Source organism: Lycorma delicatula, chromosome 3 (assembly GCF_047948215.1).
Source record: "Lycorma delicatula isolate Av1 chromosome 3, ASM4794821v1, whole genome shotgun sequence".
NCBI classification, from domain to species: Eukaryota; Metazoa; Arthropoda; class Insecta; order Hemiptera; family Fulgoridae; genus Lycorma; species Lycorma delicatula.
This window is the reverse complement of record NC_134457.1, coordinates 185,850,511-185,871,343: the sequence shown is the minus strand read 5'-3', so window position 1 is coordinate 185,871,343 and position 20,833 is coordinate 185,850,511. Positions and strand designations below refer to the sequence as shown.

Below are 20,833 nucleotides of genomic sequence, written 5' to 3'. Positions count from 1 at the left end.
TATTTTACAACAAATAAACTGATTTTATTTACTTTTGCATGAAATGAATGGTATATAATGAATAATAATTAAATGTTTTGCATTAATTTATATGAAATTATTCTTACATGGTTGTTTTTCTAAGTTTCTTGTGGATTGAAAACAACTTTTATTTTTAATATTCCTTTTGAATATGTATTTGTTTAAAAAAAATTGTTTTTGTTTACTTTTACTTGCCTTTGCATGAATTAATTTAGTAAAATTAATTCTAACACATGACTTAACGGGTATATAATGAGCAATTAACTGGTATCGCAATGCACACTAATCTTTAGAAATTATCTTATTCTTTCAGTACTTTTAAATGTATTAGGTTAATGATGATCTACAGATTCATTTTTGTAATTTATTTATTACATTCAAGTCATGGAGATGGAGAAGATCTAGTCGTGAACAATAACAGTAAAAGTTTTAATACAGACAATTCTAAAGTACATCATGTTAAATCAGGTATAGATCAGAATGCTTCAGTTGATTCTGTTGATTCTGTTGGAAAAGAACCACAGTCCATTGATGAAAAAAGTTCATACAAGACCTGGCATAAATTTTCAGAATTCTCTGATGTAATTGTGCATTTAGTTGACTGGCCGTACACACACATAAAAGATGAATGCAAGATACTTTCAATGCTTGGGTATGGTGCAGTTCAGGTGAGCAGCTTAACCATTTTGCAGTTATACTAATTAGAAAACTAATGAAATTTTTTTTTCCATTTTATTTATAGTATTACAGATTTTGCTTCTTACTATTTTATTAAACATTTATAGTCTTCACAAAACAGTTTATAAATACCCACTTCAATATTTTGCTAATGTATTTTTTTATTTTTGAATAGTTTAATATGCCTCTACTGTTTTTTAAACTTGCAGAATTATAATCTGAACTTCTTTGGAATCAGTTTTATCAGGAAGGAAAATCACCTCATAAGTTAAGGTGATGTTTAGGAGAATACTGGTACCACATTGTCCATTCCTGCATAATATTTTCATTTCTTTTGACAGTATCATTTCCTAGTAAAGTATAAAAATGATGTATATTGTATGTATTATGTAACTTATAAAAATAAAAGTTCTGTTTTTAATTTCACACTGACACTGGTACAAAATGATTTTTAATAAATATTAATAAAAGAACACCAATAAACAAAAACAAGATATAAGTAGACTATTATTCAGGTGTGGTAATTTCAGGTCGAGTTTGTAATTAGATGAAAGTTCAAAATCACAGTGACCAATTTTTTGTTATACTGTTTTTATTCTCTTCAAAGTCTTTTATTCAAAATTAAAAAAAAATTTTCATAATTTTCAATTTTAAATAATAACATTCAGAGAAAAATTTTTAAAATGTTTTAAACAAAAAATCTATGAATATATTAATGAATGTGTTGATTCAATCTATCTATTATCCAGCCTGCAGTATTTTGTGCAACTAATTGTGGTTTAGTTAATATATTCCTGGATTGCCATGTTATCTCAGTTTGTTTTATAATTTTTTAGTAGTTCTAAACCAGTTTATTAATCTTCTATCCTTATAACTTTAGTGATATTGTATGACTGTTGGTTGATATGCATAGGGAATCCTGGCAGGTGTTAGCTAAACTTAAGGGACTGGTTCAGGACATTTCTCTTATTACTGTATTAGAATCATAGTTTAGTTTTATTTTATCATGTTTTTGGAACTTCCAAGGTTTTAAAGTTGGTCGTTACTAATTGACAGATGTTGTATTAGAAGCGTATTGTTGACAATTTCAAATGATTTATGGTGGGTTTTACACCAACATCGAATACAGTGGTAGGGTGACTAGCATTTATTCATCCTATTTTATTTTTTCAGATATTTTTTGGGGGACAGGTTATAGCATTATAGTGGGACTGTACTGTATACTCTTTGATGCTGTGTTTTTAATTTTATTTTTTTAGTGCCCAGTGGGAAGATTAGAAGTGTTAAGTGGTTGTTCAGCATGCTAATTTTAGTGAATTTTTCCATAATTTGAAAATGTGTTTATTTGGATATGATGAGATCAAAGTTAGTTTGTTGTGTTCATATTTCATAGTGAAATATAAAGTGGGTTGATGAATATCTGAACATATATTGGATGATGAATGTATGAATTGCCATGTTACTTCCTTTATATGGGAGTATGATTCATCAGCTTTGCAATACCTCATAATCTCTGTCTCATTAGTTATACTCCCATCTCAATGTTTCTCATTGGATATTGTGTAATAATGAGATTGTTTGTAGCATGTAAAAATATTTCAACCAGGCGACTCAAAACTGATAAACCCATTGGTACCAAATAGTCAATTATTTTTTGTTATGCAATATATGAAGTATACATTGTATACTTCAATGTAACCCCAAAATGGATGATTAGTATGAAAACTGTTTACATGAAAGGATCCAAATGTGTAATGTGAAATCCTTAGTTTTGTGAAGAAGATAGTTTTTGTGTTCTTTAAATATTAACTGTTATCCCATCTGCATGGGTTTATTCCATATTATTAATGTATGATTTGATAGTTTTGTCTACATGTTTAATTAATCTGTATGTGGGACCACTATGTGGTTGTGACATGTCTAACTTATGTCTTATTTGTTGAAGTGAATTGTACTTTTAATAAAGAAAAAGTGAGGAGGAAATGTATTTTACAAATTTTTTTTTGTAATTATATGCTGTGTGTAGTTTTATTATCTATTAATTTTTATTTGAAGATCTGATTCAGAATTTAATTTTTTTTAAATCTATTGTTTGTGACCTTTTTCTTTAACCACTGTAAACTATAATTGCCAAACTTCTTTTTTTAAGTTTTTATTTAGACTAAGTTAGGAGTGATTTCATTTAGTTTGAGTTAATTGGCAATTTTTAATTCATCCTGGTAATGTATTAAGTACTATATTAAGAAAAAAAAAATCTGTTTCGATTATTAAGTAAACTTACCTATTGGAATCAATTATTCTGTACAATTTTATTTAAGTGTTAGAAAGAAATACATTCATTATGTATTTGTTATTAGAAAAATGTAAATTTTATTTATTCCCTTTGTTCGAGAGACTAAGTTCTGTTGTAAATCTATGTTCATTTGCTTAGATGTACATTAGTAAAATGGTTAAGAGTGTTTTTGTGTATTTTTAAATACTGTTGTTGGCAAGTTTTTATAAAGCACTTGTTTATATTTTTTTATATATCTATAACTTGTCTTACGAAAGTGTGCAATGAACCAAAACATAACTGTATGAAGATTCTAATTTAATTTAATTTAGCACAATCCATGTGAGAAAAACACTTCTTGCTACTATTAACATAAAAATGAGATTAAAAAAAATTTATAAAAACAGGGAGTTTATAGGAAGGTAAGGTTACCTTACAGTCTATGAATAAATTCTGGATTCAAATTTTTATTTACATATTATTAAATGATATGGAATACCTTTATTCACAGTTATTAATGAGCTGATTATAATTTTTTAGTAAAAGTGCAGGTATCTTTACTTTGTTGTTTGATACAAATTCTTTTTTTTTTAATTCCTGTGTTGTTTCTTTTAACTGTTTTGTTAACAACATAAGCCACCAGTAATGCAGCGCTTACTCCAACAGGCAGTTTACCGTACGGAAATGACGATTGCTGTTGTTGACTTGAATTGGATGGATATTCTGTTGTTTCTTTCATACCTGTCCTTTGCTATGCACAAAAATTGTCTTCTTTTTTAACATATCCTTTTTCCTGCTACCAGCGAGATGCTGCTGTATTTCTTTCTGGTCCAATTTCACAAAAATCATTTTCTCTAGTTTCTTTTACATTGTGTGGTGCACAGTTTCTATAATTGTCAGTTTCACTCATTGGTTGTGAATTTGCAGTATCCATTTTCATACAATATTGCCGATAATTTTTATAGTTGAATACTTAATATTATTCGTTATCCTTGAATTAGTAATACTGATAGTAATACTACATATATAATATTACAATAATCAGTAATACTACATTATAATATTAGGTACTTCTCAATCTATGGGAAATTTCATAATGTTCATACATGTAATTGCATCTGTGTCTTATCTGTGCATTATTATAAAGATAATATGAATGTTTAATTACAAATGTAGGTTGAAAACAAAAACAAAAATTCAAAAAAAATGTTTAATCTTGTTATATTTACTTTATATCGTTTGCATAATAAGAAACCTAAAGACATAAAGAAACGGAATTTGTATTGCATTATTGTATTTATATTTCTATGTTGTAAGGGAGAAAAATTTTTCATACTATGTAATAATTCTGATAGGGATACCTTTTGTTAAAGAATACCTACTTTTTCTTGTTTCTTTTCCTGTTTAGCCTCTGGGAATTACCGTTCTGGTATTGCTTCAGAGGATGTATGAGGATGATATATATTAGTGTAAATGAAGTGTAGTCTTGTACAATCTCAATTCAACCATTCCTGAGATGTGTGGTTAATTGAAATCCAACCATCAAAGAATATCCACGATCTAGTATTCAAATCCACATAAAAGTAACTGCTTTTACTAGGAATTGAACGCTGGATCTCTCGACTACCAAATCAGTTGATTTAGGAAGACCCATTCACCCCTAGACCAATCCGGTGGGTTAAACAATTGCTAAGATGCATCCAGACAACTTTCTTGGTTATTGGACAATTGTAAATTTTGTATCATAGTAATTACCATAACTTGATAAAAAATACTTTCATTGATTTTTGAAATTATTTGTATTTTGGTTTGAAATGAAATAAAGGCAGGGAGATGAATGAAATTGTTTTAACGTATTAGAGAAGAATGTAAGTTGACTTAAAAGCATCACATTATGATGCGATTTTAAATGGTTTATAATTATATTAATCTGCAGTAGGCTATCTTTATATATTACGAATTTTGAAATTTTATTTTATATTTTTCAGTTTATGTAACTTTATTAAATATTGGACAAGTCGCTTTCAAATTAGTAGATTTTTTTTTTTACATAGACCTAGAGTCACCAGTCATACACCATTTATATTGAAAAGGAGTTAAATTTTTAGCATTAATGTTTATGGCATTTTTCTTAAATGCTGTGATCCATGTGCTATGCATAAAATTTGATTCTGTTATACTAAATGCCTGTACACATGCATCGTATCTGTGGGTGAATGTGCATCCAGTCTACCCAATCAAGCATTCAGTGAAACCCTGCAGTTTATTTTCTACTGAATACTATTTAATTTTTTTGGCATGTAGATGGATTTCCAATAATTTGTTGTACTGCATAAATCAAGCATGACAGAAAAAATCAAATGACACTAATTTATCATACTGAAAAAGATGTTTGGTTTCAGAAACAAATACATACTATATACATGTCAAAAGTATAACCTTATATTACAACACTGTGTAAAATATTCTATCTCTGATCAATTTTCTTGTTTGAGAGTCAGTAAAAATCCTTATTAAATTTTTGTTTCACTGAAATTGATTACTATTGTGAAACAGAACTGTTTTTAAGCTATACATGGTGGAATCAATGAAAAGGCACTAAACCCCAAGTTCATGAACTTACCCTAATTGTAACATAGTATTTGTACAGTAAATAAGTAATATTCTTCAGCAAAGTATTGAGAGAGATATTTCTGTAGGCTTTGACAGTCCAAGATTTTTGTACTTTTTTAAAATAAATTCCAAATTTGAATTCTTGAGCCTAAAAGTTCAACTTGAATTTTTGATACATTTAAATTTCATTTAGCACATCTTGTGAAAAGATGTGGCTCACTGTATTGTAATTCAAAGCCTGAATTATGATTGTCTTCTTCCATAATGTATTCTTCTTCATCACTGTTCTCACATAAAAGGTTTTCAGGAACCTTGGAAATTGGGTGGATTCATTGTTAGGTACAAGTTTTAAGTGCAGATGGCAATGAATGATAGAATCCAGTGAGAAATTCCAGACACGTTAGTTAAGTTGAAATAACAATCATTTAAGTAATCTTTTGGTTCACGCCAAACCATGGGGACACCAAATAGCGAGAACTTTCATCTGCCTGTTAGCCAATTCTTAAAGTTGACCGGACAGTTACTACATATTACATAAACAGTTCGTGCCTTATCCTGATCACTAACTTTACAAAGTACAATCTATAAGCTTTTTAATTAAAGGAGTACCATTTTTCTTATTTGATTTTATTGTGAACTTGCCATACACGTATTAAAAACTGTTGGAATAATTCACACACATAAGAGCATTATGATACTTAATTTTTCACTCATTTAATACAATTATCACACTAAGTAAAGATATTAAACTATTAAAAGCAACAGGCTAACAAACTCAACAAGCTTTGTGTTGTTTTGAATTGTACAGATGTGATGAATCTTGTTCATGTATGCTTCAATAGGGAGATTTTGATTTTTCAAAAACATAGGTGATGGAAAAATTCTGACTTCAGATTCATTTTCAGCAATAAAAAAAAAAGAAACAAGAATTTCATGTCTCAATGTAATTAGTTGTCAGGGGATCTGGTGTTTTTATTAAGTGATTCAGTTGTGCTATATTTTCTATATATTGAAGGGTGTATGTGATTGGATATGTTGACATTTAGAAAGTTGAATACTTTGTAATGTTCATATACTATTGTGAAGTGTAAATTGGGTGTAGATTGATAAGATTGTAAAGAATACATGACATTGTCTGTTGTATTACTGTATTGTTTTGCTTTGAAGCACCTTAATAAACATTGCAATTTTCTTCAATATTAAATATTTATCATGCTTTTATGTTTATTTTATTGAAATTAATCTTTTTAAGATTCATATTATTCCTCTGCACTATTAAATTATATTTTTAAATTTATTAATAAAAACCACCTAGTGATTTATTTGTATTATAATTTTACATCCTGACCCCCACAGAAGAAGATGCTTTCTCGCTTTGTGATAAACCCAGTTGGCTTATCACTTTGTCCATTCCTAGTACTGATGGGCTGTATCAGAGGTCGTCTTTTATACCCTGTAAACTTGGTAACACAACACAGTCATCAGTTTGGCCTCTGTTTGTCTGCCACCAATGCAAATGCCTTGGCAAATATTTCCATCAGTGTATTTACTCAACCTACTATCGCCTTCGTATGGCCTCTTCCAACCATGACCACCTACTATAACTTACAACCCTTAAATATCAAATTAACAGATTAGTTGAAGCGTAGTCCCTGTGCCTTCTTCTAACACTGAAGGTTTCACACATCAACCATCGTATATCTAACCAATTAGATTTTGTACTCAGATCATTACATGATTGAGTCTTTAAACACGAAAAATACTGTCTTCATATCAACAAAACAAGTGTTGATCGCAACAACTATAATTTTTTCCTACAATTCAATTATAATTTTACAGTAATGTAACATACATTACACCATGTGCATGGTTTATTTTAGAATTTTTTTTTAATATAATTAATATACAATTTAATTAAATGAATTCAATCATGAGTGGGACCCTGTGAAAGTACTATCATTATAAAATAAAAGATAAGTTTTACCTTAATATTTGGCATTGGATGGTTTATGTTAATAGAATTTAAAATATATATAAATATATGTATATTTCTTCTTGAAGTATAATATCATCTCTTGAGCTCTCTCTCAGTTAAGATTTTTCAAGACACAAAATGGACTGTCAGATAATTGGTTGTCATTTTTAATAAATTGCTGAATCATTTAAAAATCTTGATCAGTTTCATCATCATTATCATCTTAGTTACCTTTAATCCAAGTTTCCTTATGTTGAACTTTCTACAAAATTTCTGTCTGCCTCAATCCATGAACCAACTCTCTTCCATTACTCTCACTACATCCCTCTCTTGTGCACTTCCTCCATCACCATATACATCCATTTCATTCATGGTCTACCCTTTGGTCTTCCACCTGTTTCCTCTACATGCAAAATACTCTCTGGCAATCCTTTCTCATCTATCCTTTCAATATGCCCAAATCACCTGAGCTTTGATCTTCTAATTGACTCCACAAGGCTTCCCAGTTTCAGTTCTTCTCCAATCATACTGCTCTCTCAATCAGTTTATTGAAATACTATTAAAACATTTTCTTTTACAGAAGCAATATTACTCAGTCAAAAAAACAATTATGTAGTTCTAAATAAACAATAAAATAAAGAAACCTGAAATTTCTGCACATCCGTTCAACCTGCATCTAAATATTTTGTCATATAATTTTCATTGAAGCCTTCTGAATCATAATTTATTCTGTAGGGTCTTTTTTTTTTATTTAGTATCTTCATCTATCTGTTTTAATATTATTATTTAATGTTTAGATATTTTAAATAATTAACTACAATATATTAATTGAATGGACTTTAATTGCTTCAATTTTTTATTTTATTACTAATCTTGTATTTTATGTTCTGATCAAGATTTTACCACAGTTTCCTTTGATGCATTCAAGTGATGCTGGGATGCATTTTACTTTACTATTGCCGGCCTTCGTGGCACGAGTGGTAGCATCTCGGCCTTTCATCCAGAGGTCCCGGGTTTGAATCATGGTCAGACATGGCATTTTCGCACGCTACAAAAATTATCATTCATCTCATCCTCTGAAGTAATACCTAACGGTGGTCGCAGTGGTTAAAAGAAAAAAAAGCGATGCTGGGACAGTTCCTTTAATTATCAATGGAGTACCGTATCTATCCATTCTGAATGTGAACTGTATTATGTACTGATCAGTTAAAAAAAATTATTTATTGGCTTTATAGCTGGTATATATTATCAACAAAGCAATGGCAGTATAATGTTCTGTTTGCATGATTCTCATTGTCTGTGCATATGTGTTACTTTCTATTTAAACAAAATATAAAGCCTAACAGAAACAATCCAAACTAACATTATTGTATGTAATGTATGTAAAATGATTGTTCTTGGACTAAGTGTTATACTATAAAAAACATTAATTTTCTGTCATCTCACAGTGCCATTAATGTAAATATTAAAAATTGTAGATAAATTACTTGTTTGTCTTATACCTATGTTAATATCTATGTAAATCTATCCCATGACTGCTGGTGTTCTTTATGATCAGCTGCATTATCAATTTATTTTTTCCTCATAAATTTCCTCATTTTCTTCTGTTTTATTTTGTAACAACAACAGGTACGCTTGCCTTTTTCCCTGGATTATTCTATCTAAATCTTCATTCCACTTGTGCAAGCCTTGCAACCCCTTATTACTCTTTGTAATACCAATGATTTCATAAGTAATACCTTTAATACAATATTCTACATTTCACCATCCCTGATTTTCATCCTTAACTGTTTCAAATGCCATCAAACGTTCATTCAGCCGCTTCTGGTAAAAGTCACTGAGTCCACCTGCAAAATATGCACTTTAACAACTTCTTTTTTTTTTGTCTTGTTTAGACCTGTATTAGTTTTCCACCTTGTCCAAAGCCTTAATAAGGTGACCATAAAATAATCAGAACCTATTCTTCTCCATGCCTCACTGCAGCATCTTCAACTGTTGATCTCAACTTATCATTGACAATAATATAATGTATTACTTACAATGGAGTTACATTGAAGACCACGAGCCGACCAGCTATATTTATGGACATTCTTTTTCCTGAAAAAGGAGTTTTTACTTTTTTTCAGTTTAGCCTCTAGAACCACTGTAAGGTATTGCTTCAGAAAATGATGAGGATGAATAAGGATGATATGTATGAATGTGAACGAAGTGTAGTCTTGTACAATCTCAGGTCAACCATTCCGGATATGTATGGTTAATTGAAACCCAACCACCAAAGAACACTGGTATCCACAAAAAAAGGAGTAACTTATTTAAAACTTATTAAAACTTGGAAACTACCTCAGCTCAATCCCATTACTATTCTGACAACACTCTCCAAGAACTCCAACACCTTCAATTGGTGATTTCCAATCCTTGCATTGAAATCTCTACACAAAACTAAATGATCACTCTTATTAAATATATCACACTGTTTCTGCAAAGAATTATAGAACATTTCTGTATCCTCTCTCTGACCTTCTTCCAGAGCATATATTCCTACAGTAGTTAGATGACCTCTAATAATCTGGAATCTTGGTATCACCAATCTCTTACCAACACTCATAATTCTGTAGCTTCTATTTCCACTTCCTATTAATTAATTAATATTGCTATTTCACAGCAAGCTCTTCTACTCTGGGTTATATCACTCTGTAATCTCCACGTTCTTTAGTTCCCTGAAGTTTTTTCTTTGTTTTGGTAACTACAGTGATCAACTTCTTGTCTTTTCAATATTTCAACTAGCTCACCTTCTTTTATTCCCAAGCTGCGTACATTCTAAGTAATTAACTTTAATTTATCCACTATCCTTAATCTCTTATTTTACATTTCTGGTTATTTTTATTGCTAATAATCCTGTCCTGATTTTGTATTTGAAGATTGTGAGTAAGAAAAGAGTTCCTCTAAAAGAGCTACCAATGCTTTGTAAAGTAAAATCAGTGGTCGGGCTACCACCTAAGAGCTCCTAGACTTGCTCTGGGTTTCATTTGAAGATCCACCTCCTGGGCTCTTCCACCCTTCCTGCCATCGGGAATTTCTTCCTCATCTGCCTTCAAGGATGTTGACCAGTTCACTGGTTTTGTCTACCCTTAGTATTTTATTTCCCTAATACCCTCCAACCGTAGTTGTTGAACATAAGTGAGTATTTGGGAATATATCATACAATTCTTTTTTAATTTGTAATAAAAGTTATATTTTTAAACTAAATAGTAATTTACTACTACAAAAATATAGGTTGTATAACTGGGGTCATCAATGTTTTTTGTTTGACACATGTAGCTTATCTTATTATTACGATTCTGGAAAGTATAAGAAACAGATTACAGTGTTGTGATGGGAAAGGAGGTAAGTTAGTCTAGACTGCTTTGAAGGGAAAATGGGTAAGAAAAGTTTTTTGAAAATATTAAAGAAATTACTGATTTTACCATTAACTGTCATTAGATCATATTTAAAGCTTACAAAATTACCTCTTTATGATAAAGAAAAGGTTTAAATATTTGTAATTTATTTTTGCATTTTTTATTTCTCCTCCATCACTGTTAATTTAGTATTTTGTTTTTATCTCCCCATCACTGTTAAAGAGTATTATTATTTTTTATGCTAGTCTTTCATAATTAAATTTATGACAAAGGAACTAAGAAAAACATTTGAAACATGATTTAGTGAAATTAATTTCCTACAACTTACATATTCTTTTTGTACTGCACCTACAAAACTGATCAAGCTATGGAAAAAATATTCAAGAAATTCATCACTTCTTTATTATACTTTTCATCAAGAACTAACTCTCTTATGGTGAATTTAGTCAAAAATATCTATGTAGCATTATTTTGTAGTCTTTAAGTAGGATAAGCTTGTTAGTTTTTCAATTATAAATTTCATAAGATAAAAAGGTATTTAAAATTGTTTATTATTTCACGTGTGTAATTATTAAACAAGCAATGTCTGGTTTTTTTCTGAATAAGCCTAATTTTACTTGTATAATGTAGCTCTAGATTTTTATGATCATGCAAAATGCTGTAAAAGATATTTTAAATTAATATATATAAAAATTCGTGTACCCACATATTTCTTTTTCTGTGGGAATCATATTTTTAATTTTTGTAAATTTCTACTTAAGGTTAATTTTTAACCTTTTTACTAAAAATAATGTTATTCGGTTTTTAAACAATTAATTATAGAATTTTGGAACAATGGCTAGGGCAGCAAGGCAGTCTGATATATCAGAAGTTTTTTGTAAAATATATGTATTAATTTTCAGTATTTTACAAAGGTTAATTACAGTTCAAATAATAAAATAAAACATATTTTGATAGGAATTTTTTTTATATTTTTAATGGATATTTTTTCTAAAAACAAAGATTTTAGAAAATACTGTTATAAATTTGAAATTTACCCTACATTTTTTTAAGTGCAAGAATAGTAAATTTTTATGAAAATTCAAAAAACTTTAATGTCATGAACATTATACATATACAAAAATAAAAATAATTTTAAGGAAATTTTTTATGCTTTAATTTTTTATTAAGTCTTAATGTTTGTATTATATGCTTTAATTTTTTTTTGTCATTACAATACTTTCAGAGATATTTTTCACAATTTTTGTCATTTCCTATTTTAAAAAAAACTGTTATTCTTAAATGCATGAATTTTAAATTTAGACGCTATTCTTAACAATTTCTTCTAGGTTTTAATGCACAATAAATGTACATATAAATATGGCATGAACGTTTTATTTAACATTTTGAAATTAATTTCTTAAAGATTAATATTTAATAGAAATGCTTTTACAGCAATTTTGTTTAAACATTAAATGCAGTCACAAAAAAGTACCATTGCATTGTAAAGTATGAATGCCTAAAAACAAATCTACATATTTTAGGTAAATTTGGTTGCACATTAATACAAACAAGAAGTCAAAATTATATCTGTACTAGTTACATAATATTTAATACATTATGTAACTCAGCTGCTTGATACATTGTGAAACATGAGGTACACCCAAGGTCTGCTTTTTAATAAATATGTTATGCATTAGAGTTACGTAAAAGAACTTTTGATAAAATATTGTTTAACCTTCATATGTAATCAGTTTGACTTTATTTATCTTGGTTTTCTTTTATGTTCAAAGATATCTCCAGTGACTGAGCATGCTATAAATCGTGGTAGAAGTTGGGATGAAAGATATAGTGTTACTAATTACAACATTAATAATGACTCTGGTGATGAAAGAAGTCTAAGAGATATGATCGAAAAATGTAATTCACTTGGTATCAGGTAAATCATTAATCACTTCTTTTTAATATACAGAATGTTCCATGAAGAAACAGAGATACTGTCAGGACATGTTTTACTGGTGAAAATAATGAAAAACGTTCATATAAACATTGTCCTAGAAACGCTTGTTTTCCAGTTACGGCTAGCAAAATATTTCACCCGGATTTCAGCTCTTCTAATAAAAAGAAACCCTACTGTAATTTTTGGGACTAAAATTAAGAAATAAAGTTTGTGGTTTATTATGTAATTTGAGCTATGGAATAGGATAAAACAGGACTCAGGAATGTAAGTCCAGTAGTTTTTAAATTATCCGTTGTAAAATACAAAATTCAGCGTCAAAAAACAAGATTGTTTTAGGTTTGTGGTGCAATATCTTTGTTAAATAACTAATAAATGGAATTAGTAACAAAACTTGAATTTAATTATGAGAAAATTAATCTAAATTCAGCCAATAAAATGTAAATAAAAACATTTAAAAATCAGTTTTTTGTTGAAGCAAAACAGACAAAAAATAGACAGGAAAAATATATTATTCATTCTGTAACTTATAAACATTATTTTTAATATAGCAAAAAAAAAAAATACATGAATTGATAAATGGTAACAAAATAGCAAACCTCTGTTACAGTAATTTTTCGAAATTCCCTCTTTCACAATGTTAGGTACATACTACTTGACCGACGTAAAATATTTCCGGTGGCTTTCCGTATCATTTTGTATAAATTCAATTCATTTCGTGTTTTAATAAATAACTCTTCTTTAGTCTTAACATTTTGTTGGTTAAGTCGATCGTGGTGGCCAATCAATTGGTTCACCAGTCCAATCTAGTTTAAGAAATTAGCATTCAAATGATTGATAGCTACTAAAAAAAAATGTGGCGTTGCAGCTTTGTGCTGGAAAATCATTTGCAATGTAGTTTGTAAAGGTATATTCTTCAAAAAAGAAGCCAAATTAAATTATTTTTGGAGAAATGAACGTATGCATCTCCCGCAAGATTTTCATTGAAAACAAATGAAGAATTTTGTTATAAATAATGCCATACCAAACATTAATGTAAAATCTACCTTGGAAACTAGTTTCTACAGTACAATGTAGATTATCTTCGCTCCATAAATGACTATTAAAAAAAAATGAAGACACCGTTTCTCATAAAAGTGGTTTCATCATTAAATAAAACTGAATTTAGTTTTGAACCTTCTGCAGGCGGAAGGATAAGAGATCTTCATTCCGTAGGATGCGCCACATTTTGATTTTTGACAAACCAGTGTGACATGAAATTCGCTTTTACTACTGCCTGGGTTACACTTTTCTTTATTTTTTCCTGTTTAGCCTCCGGTAACTACCGTTTAGATAATTCTTCAGAGGATGAATGAGGATGATATGTATGAGTGTAAATGAAGTGTAGTCTTGTACATTCTCAGTTCGACCATTCCTGAGATGTGTGGTTAATTGAAACCCAACCACCAAAGAACACCGGTATCCACGATCTAGTATTCAAATCCGTGTAAAAATAACTGGCTTTACTAGGACTTGAATGCTATAACTCTCGACTTCCAAATCAGCTGATTTGGGAAGACGCGTTAACCACTAGACCAATCCGGTGGGTGCCTGGGTTACACTAAATATGCTGAATCATACGATGATTTAGTTGGCGTTCAACAGAAAACGAACGGAAATGACCCTTTTGTTTGTAAATGCTGATATACCGAAGAATGTTTAAAAAATACTAAAAGAATGCATTAAAAGAATGTTTATTAGATACAGATAGAATAATACGATTTTCTGTCTGCTTTTCGTCTGTTCTGCTTCAATTAAAACCAACGTATAAAAGTTTTTATTAGCGGTAGTTGTATTAATTTTCTCAGAATTAAATTCTCTACAAGTTTTGTTCCTAAATCTTCCGTATTTATTAATCATTTAACAAAGCTTTTGTACTACAAATACAAAAAAAAAACTTGCTTTTCGACACCGTAAGTTGGATATCTTAAAAACTACTGGAGTTACAGTTCTAGGACCTATTTTATCCTATTTCCCAGCCCAAACTAAATAATAAACCGTCAGCTTTACTCTTTAATTTCGGTCTCAAATATTACAGTAGGGCTTTTTTATTAGAACAGCTGAAATCAGGGCGAAATATTTCGCAAGCCGTATCTCGAAAGCTAAGAGTTTCTAGACCAATGCTTACATGAACGTTTTTCATTATTTTCACCAGTAGAAGATGTCGTGGTGTATCCGTTTCTTCGTGGGGTACTCTGTATGTAAAAATAATACAGGGTCCGGCATATAAACCTGACGATTTTTGAGGGATAGTAATTAAACTGTGTTTCGTACTATTAAAACATTTAATATATCAAATTAAAGATCAATTTTTGCAATTTATAGTGAATTACTTACATAGATTTTTTTTATTTGAATATTATGTCGTTTTTCATTACTTCTCACACACTCACTTAACCTCATTCTAAAATTTGACATTGCTCGCTCAATCATCACTTGTGGAACTGCTACAATTTCTTGTTGAATGGCCTCCTTGAGTTCTGCAATTTACTGCGGTCGACTACTGAAAATTTTATGTTCGAGATACCCCGCAGAAAAAAATCACAAACAACCAGATCAGGTGAACGCGCTGGCCAAGGAATGTCACCAAATCGGAAAATCAAACATCCAGGAAAGGGTTGTCGCAGAACATCCATTGCGATTCTCGCCGTATGGGCGGTGGCACTATCCTGTTGAAACGAAATTTCATGTTCTTGAAAGTCATTCAGTTTCGGTCGCAAAAATTCATTCAACATGCTTACGTATCGATGAGATGTTACTGTTATTCTGCGATTTAACTCCTCAAAAAAGTATGGGCTGATTAAGCCGACCTTTGAAACCGCACACCACAATGTAACATATTGACTGTGAAGTGGTTTTTCAAGAATTTGCCGTGGATTATGCAAAGCCCAATAACGGTAATTTTGTTTATTCACAAATCCTGACAGATGAAAATGCGCCTCATCACTTAAAAGAATAATGGCATCCTGGTGGACATTTTCGAGGATGACCTCGCAAGCTGCTTTGCGAGACGCCCAATCATTTGCATTAAGTTGCTGCACTAACATCATCTTATACGGATCGAATTTCAGGTCGGCATGAAGAATTCGTCGTACACCTCGATTAGAAATGGCTAGCGCAGCAGCATGTCTCGCTGCTGAACGTCGTGAAGACCGCGTAACAGCTAACCTTACAGCGTTAATGTTTTCAGGCGTTCTCACAGTCCGTTTTCGTCCTGTTGTTTCATTTTTAAAGCGACGATGTGTTCCTAAAATTCTTCACCCACAACAATATCGTATTCCTACTAGGAACAGACGCGTGCGATTTAAATTGAAATATCTGCGAAATAAACGCTGTGTTACAATAACCGAGTCAGTATTTTTAAAATAGGCTTTAATCACAAACGCTCGTTGTTCACCCGACCACGACATACTGGCTATTGAAATAGTATGAATAAACCTGTCGATGAACAACACTCCCGCCTTCCATTGACAGTGGTGCCAACATAACAATTACTATAAAATCGTCAGTGTTATATGCCGGACTCTGTATTTGTATGAATGTTGTATTTTTTACAATCGTATGAACACTTATTGCTCAAATAATAATGAAATCAAATGCAACTATTTATTTTTTTACTGATATTTTATTTGAAACATATACGAATTATCTAGTGTTCATTTTAAGTATGGCAGAATTAAGAGCTCTAAAACTGTAACAACTACAAAAAACTTCAAATGGCGAATTTCATAGTTTTTCTCTTAGCACAAAGTAGGATATTGACATTGTAAATTTGCTTCCATTTTTCCAGTATGACGGACAACTTTATTTTTTAAAAATAGCAATCCTTTGTTTCCAGCTCTCAATAAAAGACATTTAAAATCGTTTTATTTTTGGGTATTTTTTCCTAAATGAAACCATTCAGAAGCTACAGGTTCTCAAAAGTGATAATTAGTTTGATGGCAAACATAATTTTTTTTTTAAATACAATTTATATTTTTCATGTAATTTTCTAATAGAAAACATCATTTCCATCTTTATTCTTGGGGATTGTTCCCCAAATGCGACTGTTTAAAAGCTGTCTTCAGTTGGCTTATGTAATTTAAGTTAAAAGTCTACAGCTATGTGAATTTACACATGCGTTATTGTCTTAAAATGATATTGAGAGCTGGAAAAAATGAGAGGTTACTATTAAAAAAAATAAACTGATTCATATATTTAAAAAATGCAAGCAAAATTAAAATGTCAGTACCTTAATTATCATGATTATGAAAAAATTATTTAGTTCTCCATTTAAAGTTTTTTAAGGCTGTTACAGAGCTCCTAATTGTGGAACATTTAAAATGGATGCTGTGTGTACTAAATGAATACTGTGCGTGCTAAATTAAATGAGAGAGATTTTTATAAGCCCTTTTTAGAAATCTGTCATTTTTTCCCAGATTTTTTTCTTGTAATTAAAAATAATCAGTTAATTAGATTAAACATTATACAATACATTAGATTATTTCTATTTTTTATTATGCTATAAAGTAAATTATGTCAATGATAAAAAAGAATCATCTATATATGTAAACTCTCAATCTAGTGTAATAACAGTTTATTAAAAAAATTGTTTTTATTATTTATTGATTTTTATGTGTGATAGACAAGTGCCAAATAGCAATATGAACAACACTAATTATATTTGTATTTTTTTTTATGATACTGAAATGAGTGTGGAAAATGGCACGTCCAACCAAGAGAAATATTCATATTACAGCATAACTCTTCAAGATACTTGAGGTGTATTGAATTGTTGGATTGTAATCAAGTGCAGTTTAATGTCTAGCTCAAAAACTATGGTGATGTGTAAAACCATGTAACACAGTGACATGATGACTTGCAATGCGTCTGTTTTTTAACTAGATGATACTTTTCTAATTTTATTATTTTACTTAAAATATCTGCATCTAAAATATCTGCTTAAATGTTTAGTGTGTTTGCTGAGGTTGTTCTTAATAATATGGCCAAATCAACTGATAAAACAAAATGTGGAGTATCTTACAGTGACAAGCGATACTCAGATTGTCACAAGATTCCTTTTTATACTGAAGATGATTTTCATAAGGGATGTGAAATAAAAGATACAGATTATGCTACAAATATTGAAAATGTAAGTAATTAATTTTATTTTATAAATTCTTTATTCAAAATAATTTTACATATGTATAATGTATTTGCACATTATTTTTTGTGGTCAGCTTTTTCTACTCTTATTTTTTTATATTCATTCAATGAAAGGTAATAGATTTTGTTTCTATGTCAACCTACATATTATTCATTAAATATTACCAAGAGATTTATATTGATAACAAAACAGAATCTTGAAAAATAAATTTGAAAAAATATGAATTTTCAACATACAAAAAATAAAACCACACATGAAATAATTTTAATACTAACCACCTACATAGTAAAAATGTATTAATGTCTCTCACGTATTACATATTGTGTCATGTTTTACAAAATAGTATTTAATTATTATACAGCATGGCAAAATGTGGTTTGAACTTTTATGAAATAATAAATGTAATATGCTTTTGAAAGCAGTGAAATAATTTTCCATGCTTCCAGAAAAATCTTTTAATACCTACGATTCTGAGGACAATTAACTAAGAAATTAAGAATGGTGAAATGCATTCTTACTGAAACATAATGGGAGCACAAAATGTTGCATAAAATGAAAGGGCATGCCATTTTGCAGTTTCATTCCCCTGCTACTAACATTCAAAAACTTTTTGATCCACATGCTTTTGTTTTTTGTCAGTTGTCATTGCTAGGGAGCTGTGTACATCTTTTATGATCAGATGTTCAAAATAATGTGCATTGATTGAATTTTTAACAGATGAAAAAGTGAATGCTAGATGCATTGTCTAAAATTGTTCATAGTGATGAAATTGTTGTTGAAAGTAATATGTATAGTGGGCAGTAAAATTTCTTGCATCAAAAGCTGCTTAAGTGAATATTGAGAAACAAACTCGCACTAGTCAACCAGTTTCTGTGACTGATGAGAAGTATGAAAAGGAAGTGGATGAATCGGTTCAAAATGATTGTCGCATCAAACAGCAATGCATCACCACCCAGTTAGCCATATCGAAAGAAAGAGTAGGACACAGACTACTGTAAAATCTGTTTGCAGCGGGTGCCTTCCACATGAACTCACAGAAAAAATAAACAACACTGAAAGAGATGTTGTGAACAGCTTCCGAAATGTTATTGTGACGAGAAAGATAACTTCCTTTACAATACTTTGATTAGAGATAAAACTTAGCTGTGTTAAGACCCAGAAGAAAATTAACAGAGCATGGAATACTGTCAGTATGGTTTGCCACAGTAAAAGAAAATTAAAAACACAATTCTCTACAACAAATTCTCTTGTCAGTGTTCTGGAAGAAGTATGTTGCTGTAAATGAAGACAACACAAACCCTTTCAGCCAACTGTTGAAGTTCTAGAAACTCTTCCAGGGAAGAATTTTTAATAATATTTTAGAAAGTGACTACTAAACTTATTAAAATACAATTTAAAATTACTTATTTAAATAAATAAATATGCTTATTAAAAGTTATGAAATTACCTACTTATTATATTTTATTATGAATTTGTTTTATCTAATAAATGAAACTGCTAGTACAGCCAAGCACAAAACCACAGTTGCTTAAGTTACTGAAAGTTAGTGTTATCAAACACTGTTGAATCGCTATATTGTTTTTGTCTTATTGAATTGTTTTTGTCTTATATAGAATTTGAAAACATAATTTTTTTTTTCAATTTTTTCCTTATATTTCAGTTCATTTATTTCTGTAATATATCAAAGGTTTTTAGTTTGAACTTTTTTTTTAACTTATATTCTATGAAAAGGATTGTGTTTATTAGTATTGTTGATGACAAAGAAGTGTACATTATAAAAACCCTCTAACAAGAAGTAAAAGAAAATCAGTTGTATTAAATTAAATATTTTTAATGTAAATGGCTTTTTTTTTTTGTAAGTGTAATTAAAAGGCTTTTTTGTATGTGTTATTCTATACTTTTTATTTATGAGTTATTCTAGTATGTAAGGTATTTTTTCTTCCTATTTTATGTAGATTTAAATGGTCAGTGATAATCGTGTTTTAAAGTTACCTGATTGATCTTCCAATTTATATCTGGCAATAATCGTGACTTTTTTTATACATTACACTAAAATTAAACTTATATTGAAATTCTAGAAATGATTAAATGTATCAAGAAAAGCTAATACACTACATTTTCTTTTTTTTTAAACATTCGTTATTTTATTTGTACAAATGTTATTTAAAAGTTTAGTGTCATTTTCAATAGTCATTAAACAGTAATACACAGCAGTGAAACCTGATCATGCTTCTACCATTATTTAACTGATATTTTACAGAGAATAGTTTATTTAATGTTTTGGTAGTTGAAATTCTGTCTTTTATTCACACCCTTAAATTTGTATGATGCATTCCTTCAAACATTACACATGTTGTGGCATAATTAGGTTTTGAGATCAAATTACCTTCTTACCAAGAGGAAGTAGCTTTTATGATGATATTAATTTGTAAGCGACGTATCTTTTTATTATTTACAATTCATTAACTTACCTCAATTCTCTTTTTGCCTTAATCCTACATTCGTTCGTTTTCTGAGGCATTCACAGTCACGAACGGTGCTGTCAAATTTGGACTAGGCGTGGAGTTCCGCTTTTGCGTTTTGGGTTAGTTAGTTTGAGGGAAACATGTTAGGTTGGATTGAAGATGTCCGTTTGAGGCCTACGTGAAGGCAAATTTTGATTTGTATTTTACTGATGAAAATGTCTGCCGAGGCATTTACGATGATGGCATCCCGACCGAGGCCTGGCTGATGACTATGAGATGTAATCAGTTAG

The 20,833-nt window shown here is 29.8% G+C and overlaps 1 protein-coding gene across 1 annotated transcript in view; it reads left to right on the top strand.

Annotated features, from left to right (window-relative positions):
• The first annotated feature begins 295 nt into the window (after positions 1-295).
• LOC142322280 (alpha-amylase-related protein-like) overlaps positions 296-20,833 on the top strand; it is a 60,218-nt gene continuing 39,680 nt past the window's right edge. The window contains exons 1-3 of the mRNA XM_075361188.1: positions 296-689; positions 12,730-12,875; positions 17,886-18,063. Of these exons, the coding sequence (XP_075217303.1) occupies positions 357-689; positions 12,730-12,875; positions 17,886-18,063 (657 nt within the window). The 5' untranslated portion in view covers positions 296-356. The remainder of the gene's footprint in view (positions 690-12,729; positions 12,876-17,885; positions 18,064-20,833) is intronic.